Source organism: Otolemur garnettii, unplaced genomic scaffold, assembly GCF_000181295.1.
Source record: "Otolemur garnettii isolate 467f Iridium unplaced genomic scaffold, OtoGar3 scaffold00010, whole genome shotgun sequence".
NCBI lineage: Eukaryota > Metazoa > Chordata > Mammalia > Primates > Galagidae > Otolemur > Otolemur garnettii.
The window spans coordinates 15929938-15949452 of NW_003852405.1; the positions used below are offsets into that span (position 1 = coordinate 15929938).

A 19515-nucleotide genomic window follows, 5' to 3' on the forward strand; every position below is an offset into this window, starting at 1 on the left:
AAAAAAAAAAAGTTACTGTTCATGTATGTGTCTGACATTTCTTGAGCTGCTGGCTATACCATCATAAATTAGTGTTCATTACTCAGACCTCACTCTTTTTAGATAATTGGAAAGTAATTACCTAAAAAGTGAAGGTAATTACTTAAAAGTAGAGTAATTATCTGAAAGTAAAAGATCTGATCATAGGAAACTATATAGAAAGAAAATACTTGGTATTTTCTCTTTGAGTTCAGAGTTGATGAAAGACCATTTATTCTCTTCCAACATCTCCCTTCTTTTCTTATCTCACTGGTGTGTTTCCCTGTTCCTTTCTATTATTTTACTATAGTATTTTTTTCAGTCAATATAGTACTAAAACTAAACTGAGTCTATAGGAAGAGGAAGAACAAATACAGAGTGTCTAATGTTTGCAATAAACAAGGGTTGGCATGTTATATGCTCCTAAATTAATCTTTCCAACCCACTATGATATAGATTCTTTGATTCTGGACTCCCATTTTACAGACATGGAGGCTCAGAGAAGTTAAATAAGCCTACAGGGAGACAGGATGGACCAAAACTCTTGCCTTCTACCACATGATGCTTAGAACATCCCTGGCACATAACATTATTGTAAGTACTAGCTATTATCAAAATTACTGGTCTTTGTGTACTAAATGACTGGCACAGAATTGACACTCGGTAAACACTGAATATAGGTATGAGTGAGTGAGGGAAAACATTGTCTCAACCATAATTTCTTAAGATATTTGTGGAAAATACTTTTTTAAATAACAGGGTGTTCTAGAAGTCATCCCTGTAGTCACCATACATTGGCAAAAATGGGAAATTATAGCTACGAGTACTTTTATTTTCACTACAAAATTTTACAAAGAGGTGTCCAACATATAGAGAATATTTTGAAAATATTTTGTACCTCTTCAGAGCTTAGAAAATTATTTGCATTAACTATTAACAAATAAGAGAAATCATAATTTTAAAAATCAGTTTAGATTGATAACTACTTGGAATTGATTCTGTTTTCTATAGGTGTATGTACAAGAACTAAAATTTATATTTTAGAATATATATAAAACGTACAAAATTTCTATCAATTTTTATTTCTCCTCAATTATAATATCTAATCCCTTATGGACATAAATTGTTAGCAAAAAAGTACCTTATTGCTTTCTTACATAGAATCAACCTCTTTAATTAAACAATTGAGAGAAAAGAATTGAGTTTACAGTAGTTCACATTATATTGATGTGCCAGGCCAGTGTTTTAAGCCTTTTCAGCACCTAAGGGACATAGCATTATTTTCATAGTACTTAGGAAACTGAGGCATAGAACAGTTAAGTAAGCTAAAGATTATACAGGTAGTGAACAGCAAGCAAAGCCAGGATGTAAACTCACGCAGTCCAACACACTTGTACTATCTACACCAACTTTATGAGTCTACTTTCTAAAAATTAGATTTAAACAAAACTTTTATCTTTAGCTATGTTAATTTTGTTTTTGTTTTAAAACAGACTCTGATTCTCGCCCCGGGTAGAGTGCTATGGCTGTTGTCATAGCTCACAGCAACCTCAAACTCTGTGCTCATGCAGTCCTTCTGCTCAGCCTCCCAAGTAGCTAGGATTATAGGTTCCCACCACAATGCCCAGATAGTTTTTCTATTTTTAGTAGAGACAGAGTCTTGCTTTTGCTCAGGCTGGTCTCAAACTCCTGAGCTCAAGCAATCTGCTAGCCTCAGCCTTCCAAAGTACTAAGATACCAGGCATGAGCCACTGTGCCCAGCTGACACTGGTTTTTCTTAAGATAATCTTTGAAACAAGTATTATCTGTCTAGTAGTCAAGATTAGTAAAAACATCTCCAAAGAGAACTCAATGGCTTAAGTAATATCTATTGTCCAGTACTGCCTGGAATGAGAAGTTACATACAAAGGCATTTTAATAGACTATTGAATTAATATTACCCTAAGTCACACCAGAACTTTCACATTTTAGACTATTTTATGCTCTTTGTTCTACTTAAAACGACAATTTACTCTTACACATTTGTCTTTGAATAATACAAATTTTGTAACATTTGCAATAATAAAATACCTTTTTCCCAAAATCAGTCAACACAGAGTAGAAAGATTGATAAGGAATGACTATAAAGAATTAAGGAATCTTTGTTTTTTATATACATGCTGAAGCTCATACAACTGAGGCAGTGTTTCTCAGCCATTTTCTGTTTTTACTCTATTCCCCATCTTGGAGCTTTGTATACATTTTTTTTCCTAATCATCCCCCTATGAAATTTTAATACCAGATTTATACTGCATATCTGTTTATGTATTATATGTCTGTGTTTTATAAATAGAGTAGGTACAAAGTTTACTCTTTTTATTCAATGCAGGCTTAAGAATGACTAAATATAGTTGAGTTAAATAAAATTAAGACTAAAGTTAAACCTTAAAAATAAGAAAGCTATTAAATTTAACTTTATAACTATATTTTCTAAATAACTCTTAGGGCAGTTTCTTTGCTTATATATGGTAATGTATCAGTTACATATGTAAAGAAACAATTTATATAAATACATAATAGCAACATAATTAAAATTTTAAAAATCAGGCCTAGCTCATTGGCTCACACCTGTAATCCTAGCACTCTGGGAGGCTGAGGCGGGTGGATTGCTTGAGCTCACAGGTTTGAGACCAGCCCGAATCAGAGCAAAACTTCATCTGTAAAAATAGCCAGGTAGTGTGGCAGTGCCTATAGTCCTTCAAAATTATTTATATTAACCTTCTATGAATAATAACAACAAAGTAAAACCTAATTTCAGTGGCTCGGAGCCCATAGCTCAGCTCTGGCCACATACACAGAGATAGGTTGGTTTGAACCCAGCCTGGGCCTGCTAAACAAGAATGACAACTGCAACAAAAAAAATAGCTGGGCAGGCACTTGTAGTCCCAGCTACTTGGGAGGCTGAGGCAGAGAATCACTTAAGCCCAAGAGTTTGAGGTTGCTGTGAGTTGTGATCCCACAGCGCTCTAACCAGGATGACAAAAGTAAGACCCTGTTCTAAATAAATAAATAGATAAATAAAATTTAGAAAATCATCCAAAACTTATTTTTCAGCAAAAAATGGTTGAAAAATTATATTCTTAAAAATTCTTTTTAGTGAAATTAACTTTTAACTTTTGCTTCATATGAGAAACTAATTTTAAATAGGTACTAGTCATTCAGATATTATTGAAATTAAGCACTTGTCATAATTTATGACAGGCTAAGTGAAAAATAGACTAGTTTTATTTAATTCTTAAAAAAAGGTTTGAAGACCAAACAGAAACATCTACAAGGGGGAGCCAGAGACAGTCTGTAGGCATGTTGCAGGCCACCTCTTGCAATATGACTTTAATATCAAGCAGTTGATCAACTGAAAGTCCTCTAATCATAGTTATCTATTCACTATAGTTTTGTACCCTAGTTCTTAACATAATTTTGTGTATATTCCATGAATTCATGCTGCTTGTGGGATACCCAAGAAATCCAATGAGAGAAAACTAAGTTACTAGGAATAAGATGTTATCAGATAGGATTAAGCTTTGGAGGGCCACAGACTATTATATCTAAGAATTTTTTGCCCCTTTCTGAGTTATTTCACCCTCACTGAGAATTCATAGTCTAACTAAAGTGAATGCTACCTTTCACAATAGTCATGTTTACTAGTTATGACATGACGTGAAGTTTTCCTCAGGAAATGCCCCACATTTGGGTCATATTACTTTGTTTTGTTTTTGCCATTTATTTACTGGAGGTGGTGTGCAGTGGCACAATTATAGTTCACTGCATCCTCTGTAGCCTCATACTCCTAGGCTCAAGTGATCCTGCTGCAGCCTGCCAAGGAGCTGGGACCATAAGCATAAACTATCACACCCAGCTTATTCTTTTAATTTTTAGAGACAGGTTCTTGCTGTGTTGCCCAGGCTGGTCTCAAATTCCTGGGCTTAAGAGATTTTTCCCACTTCAGCCTTCTGACTTGCTGGAATTACAGGCCTGAGCCACCATGCCCACTGTTTTTTCCTTTTAAAATTGCTTTCCACCAAATTTGCCAGAGTTTGCTCAAGCTCCATCTAAAGGTTAAACATATTCTCAAAAGACAACCATTTGTCATAATTGAGGCAACTACAAAGAATGCAAACAGGTTCTGAGCAGTACTGTAGAAAGATCAATTAACTTGATCTAGAAAACCAAGTTTCATCTATGCCCATTACAGGCCATGTGATCGTGAGTAAGTATCTTAACCTGTTTGAACCTTATTTAACTTACCTTGAAAATGTTAATTATGCCTACCTCCAAATGTGATGGTAAGGATTATGAGAGATAAAGTAAATGAAAGCAGAGTGTAAATTATGAAGAAAGATACAACTATCTGTAGTACTTATGTTAAAATCCATTCACATTGCTGAGCATTTATTGCTTATGATTAAGTAAAAACAGTAAGTGGCAGATATGAAAAAAAGATGATGAAAAACTAGCTTAAAAGATCAGAACCACATGATGTATTCAGAAGGCTATAGAAAATATGGCTAGGTGCAGTGGCTCACACCTATGATCCTAGCGCTCTGGCAGGCCGAGCTGGGTGAATTACCTGAGCTCAGGAGTTCAAGACCAGCCTGGGCAAAGGCGAGATCCTGTCTCTACCAAAAATAGCAAAAAAAGTAGCTGGGGCATGGTGGTGAGTGCCTGTAGCCCCAGCTACTTGGGATGCTGAAGCAAGAAGATTCCCTGAGCCCAGGAGTTTGAGGTTGCTGGAGTTATGAGGCCACAGCACTCTACCCAGGGCAATAGAGTGAGACTGTCTCCAAAAAAAAAAAGGAAAAAAAGAAAATAATACAAGCCTCTTAAAAATTTAAGTGATCGGCTCGGCGCCTGTGGCTCAAGTGGCTAAAGGCGCCAGCCACATACACCTAAGGTGGCGGGTTCGAATCCAGCCCGGACCTGCCAAACAACAATGATGGCTGCAACCAAAAAATAGCTGGGCGTTGTGGCGGGCGCCTGTGGTCCCAGCTACTTGGGAGGTGGAGGCAGGAGACTCCCTTGAGCCTAGGAGTTGGAGGTTGCTGTGAGCTGTGAAACCACGGCACTCTACCCAGGGGGATAGCTTGAGGCTCTGTCTCCAAAAAAAAAAAAAATTAAGTGATCCAGTGCATTGGAAATAAGAAGACTTCAAAATTATTTATATTAACCTTCTATGAATAGTCACAACAGACTAAAACATAATTTCAATGGCTCAGTGCCCATAGCTCAGCAGTTAAGGCACTGGCCACATACCCCAAGGCTGGTAGGTTTGAATTCAACCCAGGCCAGGCAAACAACAACAACTGCAACAACAAAAAAAAAGTAGCTAGGCGCTGTGGCGGGTGCCTATAGTTCCAGCTACATGGGAGGCTGAGGCAAGAGAATCACTTAAGCCCTAGAATTTGAGGTTGCTGTGAGCTGTGATGCCACAGAACTCTACTAAGGGTGACATAGTGAGACTGTGTCTCAAAAAAAAAAAAGTTTTAGGTTTTCATCTAAGTAAATAGGAAATATTGCTAGACTTATCAAACCTTTCATGGAAATATCATTAGGATAAAGAAAATTGACTTGCAGGGCAAGTTTAATTCATTTAATGTGTGCATATTAGGCATACTGAATTTTTATAAAAGGCCCCATGTAATTTATAACTGCTGTATGACTAAATAAAAGACCATGTATGTATCCATCATCTGAATGAGTAGTTCTACAGGTCAATTTTATAAACTCAGTAGATTTACGTGGACTTTTTTTTTGAGACAGTCTCAAGCTGTAGCCCTTGGTAGAGTGCCGTGGTGTCACAGCTCACAGCAACCTCAAACTCTTGTGCTTAAGCGATTCTCTTGCCTCAGCCTCCCCAGTAGCTCAGACTACAGGTGCCCACTGCAACGTTCAGCTACTTTTTGGTTGTAGTTGTCATTGTTTGACAAGCCCAGGGCTAGATTCAAACCTTCCAGCTCCTGTGTATGTGGCTGACGCCCTAGCTACTGAGTTACAGGCACTGAGCCTACATGGACTTTTTGTTGTTGCTCTTTTTTCTCATTTTGAGACAGGGTATTGCTCAGGTTGGTCTCAAACGCCTACTTGCCTCCCAAGTAGCTGGGACTACAGGCATACACCACTGTGCCTGACTTTGAGTAGACTTTTAACCAGTTTCTCAAAGTGTTAGCAGTAGTCTTTTGTGGAATAAGTAACTGAATACAGACAACAGGCACTTTGTTGGTAAGTTATAAAAATGTAAACCAGTTTTGCCATGCATTCAAGGAAGTGATATTTGTTTTTTGTTTGAGAACAGCAGTCGAAGAAATCATTACTGTGTGGAATATTTTGCTTGTTAAAGTTTCTCTCCACAAAGTCGTTAGAAAACCACTTCACTAAATTACCTCTGTCCAAGCCAATTATCTTGAATGTAAAAGTTCAGTTTAGATGTGAATGGCATTTATTCAATAAAGGAAGAGCCACTTGAGAGTAAAGTTCTGCTTGGTGGTCACAGACTTCATCTCTTACCTTTTTGTACAATGTAAGATGAAAATGTACTTAATCAGAAAGAAGTCTAGAAGAAACCAGGACAGTTCACTGCTCTTAAAAACAGAATAAAACTCAATTTACAGATTAATCTCAATTGAAGTGTAAGTTGGTGGTCATTTGCATGTGAATTGAACTCCAAATAAAACTACTTTTAATAATGTATAAATATTAAAGTTAATTCTGAGTTATCATGTATCTAGGTTTTTAATCCTATCCTTTTCCAAAAATTAAGTCACTTACCATAATTTACTACTGAGTAAATGCCAATCATGTCTAAATTGCAAGTATTTGAATGTATGTATTCCCAGGTTCTCTCTTTCCCAAGAAATTGTAAATTATTTTCCACTACAAAGGAAATTTACAGGTAAATTATCTTAATTAGAAACCATGTTACTTTTTTTTTTTTTTACCTTTAGTTGTTTTTCCTTTGATACCAAAGAGAAGTATAGATAACTGAAGATAAGTATTTTTTCTTGCACAGGGTAGAGACTGAAGTTGGTGACTACATGTTCTGCTTTGACAATACATTCAGCACCATTTCTGAGAAGGTGATTTTCTTTGAATTAATCCTGGATAATATGGGAGAACAGGCACAAGAACAAGAAGATTGGAAGAAATATATTACTGGCACAGATATGTTGGATATGAAACTGGAAGACATACTGGTCAGTATGGTCTTTTAATAAAATGATAAAAAGTATTAACATCCAGAGACCTTAGTATAGTAATAGGCACTGAACAGAGCATTTTATCTGCATTATCCAGGAAAAATCTGTTTCTAGTACTTTATTGTTTTTGCCATAAATACTTAGACATCATTTACGATTTCAATTTTACCTTATATTCATACAGCCTTTTAAAATCACTTACCTCACCAGGACCCTTATTATAAAATTAGCTTTTTTCAGAAGATGTGCAACTTAGACTGTATCTTGGTAAGCTTCTTTTACAAAATGTTATATTGAGACATTTTTGTATTATAGATACTTTTGTTTATGTAGTATGTACATTTAAAATGAAGTACAGTAGAACCTCCATAGTTAACTACCTCCCTACATGGACCACCTCCTTAAATTGACCTAATTTTCACAGACCAGACATGTACCACATTCATTCAATGGAAGTTACTTATGTTGACTCTTTTGTTATAGTCCCTTGGTTGGTCAACTTACAGAGGTTCTTTCTAGTTTCACTACTTTGTGAGATTGAAACATTGGATATTTTGCTAGATACTAAATCGGCTATACCAAAATCCAAAAAGAAAATATCATAAACACAAGGTATTATATAATAGGTGAATACCTAAAGGTTATCACTAATGGTTTTTAAAAACTAAATCATTTGCTAAGCACAATGGCATGTGCCTATAGTCCTAGCTACACAAGAGGACTTCTTGAGGTCAGCAGTTTGAGGCTGCAGTGCATCATGATTGTACTGTGAAGAGCCACTACATTCCACCCAGGGCAACATAGCAAGACCTCATCTCTAAAAACAGTTGTGTGAGGACTAAGGAAGAGATAACACATGTAAAATTCTTGGTGCTGTGCCACTCAAATAGTGTCATATCATCTACTTTCAATTTACAATGGTCTTGTTCCCTTGTTAATACATCAGGAGAACTAGTACATAACCTACAGAGGATCTTTAGGTAATATAAGTAGTACCTGTCCCATAATTAAATTGTGCACCTATCTGTCTTAAAATTGTATTTGTATAAAAAACTAACATGAAGCACATTTTTAAATTACCTTAAAATTTCTGAGCATTCTTTAATGGTAAAATTATTTTATTTATCTCCAGGAATCCATCGACAGCATCAAGTCTAGACTAAGCAAAAGTGGTCATATACAAACTCTGCTTAGAGCATTTGAAGCTCGTGATCGAAACATACAAGAAAGCAACTTTGATAGAGTCAACTTCTGGTCTATGGTTAATTTAGTGGTCATGGTGGTGGTGTCAGCCGTTCAAGTGTATATGCTGAAGAGTCTGTTTGAAGACAAAAGGAAAAGTAGAACTTAAAACTGTAAAACTAGAGTTTTAACATTGAAAAAAAGAGGCATAACAAGGCAATAAACTGTTAACATTCTCTTTCAAATTGTTTTCAGGCATCATAAATATCATTTTAATGTGAAAGGAAAACTGTTCACTTTGTGTGCCAATAGTCTTACTGGTCCAGTTGTACTTAAGTGTGCAAATGGAATATTTTGTACAAAGAGGTTTAATTGAAAGAAACCATAATAACTACATTTTCCTAAATTTGAAAATTTTACAAATGTCATAGATGATTTAAATAAATGAACAATGGGACTAAACGCAACACCAGTCTGTGTTTAAAAGGCTGTCTTATCTAAAACTTTCTTTGTAACTGTGGCAATTACAAATTGTAGAAGTTTTCAGTATATTAAGTTATAAATCATCTGAGAATTATGGATTGAATATATCTTTAGAAGACAAAGGCTCCACTTTTCTCTATTTACATACTCTCTTATAATGTAAATAGATGCATAGCTTTGAAGTACAATTAGATTTTTGAGATTTTTATAGCTAAATATATTTCAATGTATAATATAGCAAAAAGTATTAGTTTTATATACTTACGCTACATTCTCAAAAGCTGACATTTTGATAATTCTTAAAAATGCAGTTATACTTACCTAATTAAAACTAGGTCACATTTTTCTCTCTGAAGTGAAGAAATAGTCAAAGCTTGCTTTGTTTCCGTAAAGAACCAGTCTGTCTAACCGTTAGCTAAGGTATAGTATTTTAAAATTAAATACGAGGTAAAATAAGTTTATTTTTATATTATTTGTCAACAGTGTTATGTTAATTTTAACATGCTTGCTGACTAGACTAATCTATTATTATCATCAGTTTTGAGGTTAATGTTGCTAAAAGATCTGCAGCTAATATAAATATTTCCTTTTCTGAGTTTTAAAAATGATAAGAAACAATACAAAAGAATTTAGGTACACTTGAGAATACCTGGAATCCAGTTGGTTCATCATGACATCTTAATATAAATCATGAATTAATTTCCAGTTAAGTAGAAGAAAGTATATTTGGCTGTCAGTTTTATTTTCTTCAAGTATTATGTTTTGAATTACCTTTTATAAGCATTCAGATATGTTTTATGAAATGTAAGCTCTACTGTAAGGTTTAGCACTGGGTGTACATATTTAATACAATTTTTATAACTTTTATAAAATGGCCTTTCTCATCACTATTTATTGACATTGAAGGATTTGTAACACCCAAATGTGAATAACCCACATATACATAAAAAGTCTCTTCCATCCTAGCTTGTATCTATGGAGTCGCACTTAAGTCCTAGTAATTTAATTTCATTATGAATTAAACAGAATTTTTAAGTAATTCTCTGCACTGTACATCATTTGTAATAATGTTTATGACAGATGGAAACAATCAACTTAAAAATTTGAGTACAGACCCAACATATAGGTTAACACTGCTGGAATTCTTGATAAGCAATAATGATATTCAGAAAGAGAATGATTTCATTTACAATTTGCACTCGGAGTAGTACTTAGCTTTCTCTACTCACAGGTGTTTTGAAAAAATGAGTAATCCAGTTGCAGTAGTTCATGCCTGTAATCCTAGCACTCTGGGAAGCCGAGGTGGGAGGATCCCTTGGGTACAGGTGTTCAAGACCTGAGCAAGAGCTATGGTGCCATAACTAATAAAGCAGGATAGAAATATAAACTACTGAATCTTCTCCATAAAACTGTGATTGAGAATTCTACCTCTTATGTATGACTGTTACTATACTATATTCTAATTCCTTACCTAACACTGAATTTTTTTACATCAGATTCTATATATATGATTTATGCCACTGATTTTAAATTCATGATTCTTTCAACTTACTGTATAAAAATAATATTGGCTTTATTGGGAAAACAAATGATTTAGGAATATTAAGGATAATTCCACTTTTATAGACACAAAGTAAAAAGATATTTAAGAAACATGTTACCTCTATTAACTAAAAAAAGTAAAATCTGTAAACAAAAAGAATCTTCAACATTTCTAAAGGCATATTATCTGCTTCATATGGTTTCTTTGATGTTGCTATTCCATTTCTAAATTTAAAATATGCTAAAATTCAGTAAGCTATTTACTACTTTCCAGCTAATTTTGTCTTTAATTTTTATAAATTATGTAGAATTTTAAGTAATACAGTATCTAAGGCCTAGAGTACTCCAATTTGCATTTGGATGATTAATGACATGCTATTCTTTCATGTGAATGTCAATGTATGGAAGATAAATAAATGTTTGAAAAATAGTACTGAAATAAATTACAAATTGAAATGTGATTTAATGGTAAGCATATTTATTCTTAAGCATCATTATATGCAAAAAATGAGTAGCTATAATTTCATACCTCCTCAAAAAAAATCACTTCCCTGAAATGTTAAAAGAAATTGATTCAGGGTGGCCCCTGTGGCTCAAGGAGTAGGGTGCTGGCCCCAGCCAAAACTGAAAAAAAAAAAAGAAATTGATTCAGTATGTACTGACTTTTTATCTGAAATATTATACTGCACCAATCATTTTTGCTGAAATTACTGTATACTTGTGAACAGCCATCTTGAACAATGTTATTATGAGTACTGAACTGAGCATATATAATAAAAATTACTATCAAAGTTACCTACCAATCATTGTAAATGCTGTCTACTACTTAAAGCCTGCCTTGATCTCAATCTTAAATGTGCTCTTCTCTCCCAAGATTCTTCTTCATAAATCCTCAGGCACCTGCTTCTGTACTACTGTCACATTTCAGGTATCTAGACCTCTGGAAGGCACAGATTAAACAATCCATACCTAGGATGATCCTACATAGAGAAGACAGCCAGGCAGGGTACTTATTACATTGTGCCTAAAAGGTGCTTAAAATATGCAGAAGCAGAAATCATTAGTAGTTAAAGTTTGGAATACTAAGTAAGCATCCGGGGGGCTTGTTCTACTCCTCTATCCAGCCCCCACCCCCCCAGATATTGATACTTTAGGTCTGGAATATATATAGCTCAGGAGTCTTGATGTTTAACCAACACAATATGGAATTCTATCAGTTATCCTTAGACCATTTGCTAGCTAGATGTTTTTGGGAAATAAAACTCCTTTGAACTTATTTTGATTTTTAAAATATTTTAAGTAACATATTAAAATAGCATATAAGAAACTACAATGCTTGATGTAGGTTGATGTATTATTAGTCATTTCCCTCTAGACAAGCAACTTTCCCCCAAAACTGGCAGAGATCCTCAGGCACCTGCTTCTGCACTATCATCATATTCAGGCATCTGGACTTCTGGAAGACTTGTCCTAGACTACTGCCATATTACACACCTAATGTATCACAGATTAAACAAGCCATACCTAGGAAGATGCTATATAACATAAGGCAGCCAGGCAGGGTAGCTCAAGCCAGTCATCCTGAGCAACAGAGCAAGACTCTGTTGAATAAATAGATCTTATGGAGTAATTAATAAATAGAGAAGGCATATGGAGATGGATTTTGGATCCCTACATCTGAAAGAAAAACAAGAAAATTCCAGGCAGGATAAAACCTGGAGTTTTTCACTAATCATGAATTAACAGCACAGTAGGACTATTCAAAACAAAAAACCCCTGTCATGGCTTGGTGCCTGTAGCTCAGTCGTTAGGGCGCCGGCCACATGTGCCGGGACTGGTGGGTTCAAACCTGGCCAGGTCCTGCTAAACAACAACAACAACAACAACAACAACAAAAAATAGCTGGGCGTTGTGGAGGGTGCCGTAGTCCCAGCTGCTTGGGAAGCTAAGGCAAGAGAATTGCTTAAGCCCAAGATTTGAGGTGGTTGTGAGCTATGATGCCACAGCACTCCACCAAGGGCAATAAAGACTCTGTCTCAAAAGTAAATAAATAAAACCCTGTCACTTCAGTACAGAAGGCATATTAATAAGTCTAAGCCTGTCCCTGTGCTCAGATGGCTTCCAGAGCCCTGTCTGCCTTTGTTCCTTTGTGTTTGTTTAGGGAGCTATCCTGGCTCTACTACCTAATCTATCTTCTTTGTTTCTTCTAAGGTGCTAATAAAAAGCTGAATAATTTTGGCTCAGCGCCTATAGCTCAACCGGCTAGGGCGCCAGCCACGTACACCTAAGGTGGCGGGTTCGAATCCCCACCCCGGACCCGCCAAACAACAATGACGGCTGCAACCAAAAAAAAAAAAAATAGCCGGGCGTTGTGGTGGGCGCCTGTGGTCCCAGCTACTTGGGAGGCAGAGGCAGGAGACTCGCTTGAGCCCAGGAGTTGGAGGTTGCTGTGAGCTGTAATGCCACGGCACTCTACCCAGGGGGACAGCTTGAGGCTCTGTCTCAAAAAAAAAAAAAAAAAAAAAGCTGAATAATTTTGTATCAGGAAAAAAAAATCTAAGCCTGTTAAAATACAAACAAAAATAGGCTTAGATTTATCAATATGCCTTCTATAATAGAGTAGGAAGAAAGAGAAGCAGTGAAATGAACAATGAGAATCGGTTGTCCAAACTAAGAAAAACTTCTTCAAAGATACTACTCCCCAATCCTGAAGTCTCAATGATGATCAAACATTGTAAAGGGGATTGCTTTATATCCAGTATCAAATAGAAGGCTGGACTAACCCTAACCCTTCTACCCTTGATTTCAATTCTAAAAGGAAGTAATGCCATTTGTAGAAGAAAGCTGAAAAACAAGAGACCAGAGCTTTAAAAGAAATTCTGGAGCTGTCTGCCAGGATGCAAAGGAAACTGGATTAAGTGAATCCCTCATATGTTACTTTTAAGATATGAAAGAGCCACTCTGAAAAATATTCTTACCATTTTATAAACATGCACACACATATACATATGTACACACACGTGTATATTAAAATAGCATATCATAGTACATTAGAACACAATTTAAATTTTAAATTGCACATAAACTTTATGAACACACTGTACGTGTGTGTGTGTGTGTTCGTGTTCCTGTGTATATTACAAATATATTACATATACATATAAAATCCAGTATTTGTACTCTTGGACCTTTATCATTAAAACATGAAAACTTGGCTCGGTGCCTGTGGCTCAAGCGGCTAAGGCACCAGCCAGCCACATTCACCTGAGCTGGTGGGTTTGAATCCAGCCCGGGCCTGTCAAACAACAATGATTGCTGCAACCAAAAATAGCCAGGCATTGTGGCAGATGCCTGTAGTCCCAGCTACTTGGGAGGCAGAGGCAGGAGACTCGCTTGAGCACAGGAGTTGGAGGTTGCTGTGAGCTATGATGTCACAGCACTCTACCCAGGGTGACAGCTTGAGGCTCTGTCTCAAAAAAAAAAAAAAACATGAAAACTTATGTTCAAATAATAACTTGAACATAAATGTACATAGCAGTTTCATTTGTAATAGCCAAAACCTAGAAACAACCCAAATGTCCTTCAACTAGAGTGAATTGTTAACTTAGTATATCCATATCTTAGAATTCTATATATAGCCATAAAAAGAAACTATCAATACATGCAACCAACTAGATGGACTTCAAGGGAATTATCCTTAATGAAAAAACCTTAAGAGTTAACACTTGATATTATTCTGTTTAGGTAATATTCTTAAAACTATAGAGAGGGAAACATTAGTGGTTGCCAGGTATTAAGGAAGGAGGGAAGGAGAATGTGGCTATACAAGGAGCCTTTCGATAGAAAAGGTCTGTATTTTAATTGCGGTGGTCACACACATGTAAAATGCAGGTCAGAAGTATTTTACAGCTGAAACAGACATTAGTGTGTTGGCATATAAATTATTTCTGAATGAGTAAAATAATTAAATTTCATAATATGAAAACCAAAATAATCTCAATGAAAAACTAAATATTCTTTTAGTTCAATTCTTAAGATTTTGGCTATTAAAGGTAAAAAGGTGAAATACTGTATTTTCAGGGTGCTTAAAGAATGGATTTGCTGATAATTTTTAAATGAAATATGAAATAAGGAAGAGTCAAATCTCTTCCTTGTTGAAACAATTTCATATTCTAAAATACTGTGCCAAGGTTAGACTACGATGAAGCATATCATAGTATATGATTAGAACTCAGCTATGAAGAAATTCGCACACATATATTTTCCAAATAAATCTGAAAAGAGAAGCTATTCTTGACTTTTTAAAGGGTTGAATTCTCAGTGGACAATCATGACAATCATGACTATAGTGGACAATCATGACAATCATGTAAAGAAAATCTGGAACACAGGATGACTGATTCCTTCATCCATATAGGTAACAAAGTCTTTTTGCTGTAAAAGATCTCAGAATTAAGGCATATATAGCACATGCAATTGGAAGTATCATTACACATGTATAATATAAACTAACTTCTGTAAATTTTTAAATGTCAAAGGGATATAAATTTAAAACAAATGTAGGCTCGGCGCCTGTGGCTCACTGTCTCTGGACTGCAGAATTGGGAGGCCTATTCAGAATCTTAAATAGTTTTGCATTGTCTGAATTCGTTCACTGAACAATATTTTTGTATCACAGTTAGAAAATAGTAAAACTTTTTCATTTTGGGCAAAACTAGTTGATAAAAGATCTCTTCCCTTGTTTTTCCTTGTTTTAGTACCTTTTTTCTTCAGCTAATACCTTAAATCTGCTCAGCATTATTTCTACACTATAAATTTGCAAGACAGAAAAATTCTCTGCATACCTGCCTCAGAACCACTATGAAGAAATCTAGATTTTTGCTTTTAAAAGGGTGAAGAAGTCAGCAGTAGCTCATCTCTGTAGCCCCAGCTACTTGAGAGGCTGAGGCAGGAAGATCGTTTGAGATCAGGAGTTCAAGACCACCGTGGGAAACACAAGGAGAACCCATCTCTAAAAATGTTTTAAATTATCTGGGAATGGTAGCACACACCTATAATCTCAGGTACTCAGGTGGCTGAGGCAGGAGGCCTCTTGAGCCCAGTTCAAGGCTACAGTGAGCTATAATTGTCATACCATATTCCAGAGACCCCTATCCTTTAAAAGAAAGGGAAGGGAGGGGTGAAGAGCAAGTTGTTAATAATGAAAAGCATAACCTTTTGGAAAATCAGCTCGATGCCCCTAGGGCAGTGGTTATGGCTCCAGCCACATACATCCAGCCTTGCGGGTTTGAACAATAGGCCTTAAACAAGCCTATCATTTAGCCTGGGCCAGCTAAACAATGACAACTGCAGCAACAACAAAAAAAAACCAGCCGGGCATTGTGGCGAGGGCCTGTAGTCCCAGCTACTTGGGAGGCTGAGGCAAGAGAATTGCTTAAGCTCAAGAGTTTGAGGTTGTTATGAGCTGCAATGCCATGGCACTATATCAAGGGCAACATAGTAAGGCTGTTTCAAGTAAAAAAAAAAAAAAAAAAAAAAAAATTTTGGGAAATGCCTAGCAGAAACCACAGCTATTAATAACTACAGTATTTAAGACTTTCCATAATCCAGTTGTATTCTACTTCCATAACTACTTTTCCCATTACTTTCAAGCATCAACCTTTTATTCCTGCCAAATTCATTTTCCTTCCTTCCTTCCTATTCTCTGAACAAGCCTATTCCCCTTTTCCCTTTAATGATATCATAAGCCTATCATATCCGTGAAATTTAAAGACCCCTTACCTGCTCAGTACTATCAACTAATCTCCTAATCACTCTCTTACATATTCTCAACATTCCTGTTGTGTCTATTACTTCAAATTTACCAAAATTTCGATTATCCCTAAGTAGCTTTTGCACCTTGTATTTTTTCCCTCTCTAATCCTTCCTAAGTACTGGTGTTGGATTAATCTTCTTAAAACACACCTTAGCATAGCAGTCTGGCTCATCAGAAACCAGATCATTTTCAGTCTTACCCATGTTACATACTATCCAAACTTAACCTTCCTTTTCTGTGTGCACTTGACATTGCTTAGTCTTTCTCACCCTAGAATGCCCTAATATCCTCACTTTTCTGAAAGTCTGTATCATTCATGCTACAATTTAAATTCTCCCTACATTGTCTTCCCTTAATAATTCATTTTTTCTAAATGTCCTCGATAGTCAGGCAAAGGTAATCCCTCAGTTCCTCTAGAACATCTTGCCACTCTGACAGCTTTAAATAGCTAAATGGGAGTATACATTCTGATCTTCCCTGCAAAGAGAATAGTATGAGGGGGTAATCTTACCTACTTCGCATTTTTTCCCCGTAATAGACACCCTTATCCTTGGGGGATACATTCAAAGACCCACAGTAGATGGCTAAAACTGCAGATGGTACCAGACCTGATATATACTATGTCTTTTCCTATGCATACATACCTATGACCAAGTTTATAAATTAGGCACATTAAGAGATTAATAAAACAATTATAACAGTATGCTATAATAAAGGTATGTGAATTTGTTCTCAAATTATCTCATTGCACTGTACTCACCCTTCTTGTGAGGCTGTGAGATGTTACAATGCCTGCATTGAGATGAAGTGAGAAGGTCAGTAGTTTGTCTCAGGTCATCCTGAATCATACATGATGATGTCAACGGTCAGATGTAGGTAAGACAATATAAACAGTTGGAGAGCCTCAATAGTTGTTTTTTTGTTTGTTTTTGCTGAAACCATTTGGAACATCAGAATTTATCTCTTTAACTCATCAAAGCATTGTTACAGAGGTTGTGATCCTTCAGTGATCACATGGACTTTCATGCTGTATCCCATCCAAGGATCACATTCCATAACTTTTGTCTTTTAATGCCTATCAAATTCAAAACATTTCAGCAAATTTTGGTAACATCATTGCTGGCTCTGCTTCAGTTTTTTCTTTACCTCCCTCTCTCTCTGTACATTACTTAACCGGGTCTTTTAATGCCTCATTTGTTACCATTTCTCAGGCCTTCAATATGTTCTTCCACTGCTTTATCAAGCTTATCAGCAGAGCTTTCTCCACCAATTCATCTTGTTGTGAATGATGTTTTTAATTTCTCCATTCATCCCTGGAAAACCTTTAAAATTATCCATGACTTCATTCTGTCGTTCTTCCAGCAGGCACTGCAGCTTTGATGTTAATTGCTGGCAATGGTGATGATTTCCAGCATTATGTTCAGATTAGGGTCTGTATCAATACTGACCAAACGTGATCATATATTAGGCAAGTGAATGGGGCCTTCACAAACTGTATAATACCTTAGCCAACAAAATGAAGCAGTGAGGTTGTATTTTTATAAATGTTTTTTCATAGCAAATTCAGATTCAGAATGGCTAGATACACTATTGTTAATACTTTAAATTTCAACTCTTCCTCTTCCAACTATTTTTCCACTTCCAAAATGAAGCTGTGGTACAACCATTCCCTAAAAAAGATGGCTGTCATCCACCTTTTGATTAGCCAGATAACTTTTGGTCTTATTTATGAGAGTCCCTAGGTTCTTTACTGTGTACACTATGCCTGCCCTTATCATATACACTGCAGCATCACCAAATGGTACCAGAGTTAATCTACCCTTCAATGTTTTATGCCCCAGGGCCTCCTTTCCACTTTTATAAACATAGGTTCTATTGAGCATCTTCTAGAGCAACCTGCTTTCACTCCAATTGAAGACTGTCATTGTTTTGGATGATGTCTTTTCTCCTTAATTAACTTCTTCAACTCTGCCAGAAACGTGACAGCAGATTCTCCAATGGGAGACACAGCCTTTCCAGTAATTTTTATATTTTTCAGCCCAATCCTATTCTTGACTCAGTGTACCCATCCCTTATTTGCAGTAAAATGGCTTGGTGTCACTTGATATAGAGGCTTCCCTGCTGAAGTCTTCATAGAGATGCAATGCTTTCAGTGCCACAAACGTAATGCCTTTTCCATTTTAACCAAGCACTTACACATGGTTGGCATTTTGCAGTTTGAGGTGAGACTGAAAAATTAGCATGTATCTTCTTCTTCACAATTTCATAAAGATCTGTTCTTACCAGAGATCTTAGCAATGGGGGCATAATTTTTTTAAGTCAAGAGCTTTCATCTTAAAGTAAGCACTTTACAGTTTCTCTTTGGTTTACCCAAATTGCCACTGTCTCTACTTTTGTGCTTTGGGGCTATTAAGTAAAATAACAGTCAATGTAATAAAAGCACTACAATACTATGACAGTTGATCTGATAACCAAAATGGCTACTAAAGCTGCTAATGGTCTGGTAGTGTGTACAGCATGATCAACTGAACAAAGGGATGATACTTGTCCAAGATGCAACAGAATGAGATGATTTGAGATTTCATTCCACTACTCAGAAAGGCATGCAATTTAAGATGTAATTGTTTCTAGAATTTTCTATTTAATATTTTTAGTTTATGGGTAACTGAAACCATGCATAAGGAGAGATTACTTTCCCAGTCTTGGAAAACATTACACCCTTAAATACTGAGTCAGGTGTTCATTCTTAACTCCAAGGCCGCTTCCTTTTTTTTTTTTTTTGAGACAGAGTCTTACTGTGTCAACCTCAGTATAGTACCATGGCCTCACAGCTCATAGCAACCTCAAACTCTGGGGCTTAAGCAGTTCTCTTCCCTCAGCCTCCCAAGTAGCTGGGACTACAGGCAGCGGCCACAATGACCAGCTATTTTTTGGTTGCAGTTGTCATTGTTGTTTAGCAGGCCCGGGCCAGGCTCCCACCCACCAGCCTTAGTGTATGTGGCCAGCGCCCTACTCACTGAGATATGGGCACTGAGCCTCCAAGATTTTTCTTATCTGCCCCTTCATGTTGAACTCAGATTTTTCTCTCCCTTATCTATTCAAGCTAACATCCTTTACAACACAGCCTAACACTGTTGTACAAATCATTATCTCATTTCTCCAGCAATATAGCACATATTTTGATACCTACAGTCATATACTTTCAAATGTTACCTAATTTTCCTGCTTACGTGATAGCTTCCCAAG

The 19515-nt window shown here is 36.2% G+C and overlaps 1 protein-coding gene across 1 annotated transcript in view; it reads left to right on the forward strand.

Annotated features, from left to right (window-relative positions):
- TMED5 (transmembrane p24 trafficking protein 5) overlaps positions 1 to 9027 on the forward strand; it is a 21991-nt gene extending 12964 nt beyond the window's left edge. Inside the window, exons 3-4 of the mRNA XM_003784150.2 lie at positions 7061 to 7244; positions 8380 to 9027. Of these exons, the coding sequence (XP_003784198.1) occupies positions 7061 to 7244; positions 8380 to 8598 (403 nt within the window). The 3' untranslated portion in view covers positions 8599 to 9027. The remainder of the gene's footprint in view (positions 1 to 7060; positions 7245 to 8379) is intronic.
- Positions 9028 to 19515: the final 10488 nt, after the last annotated feature.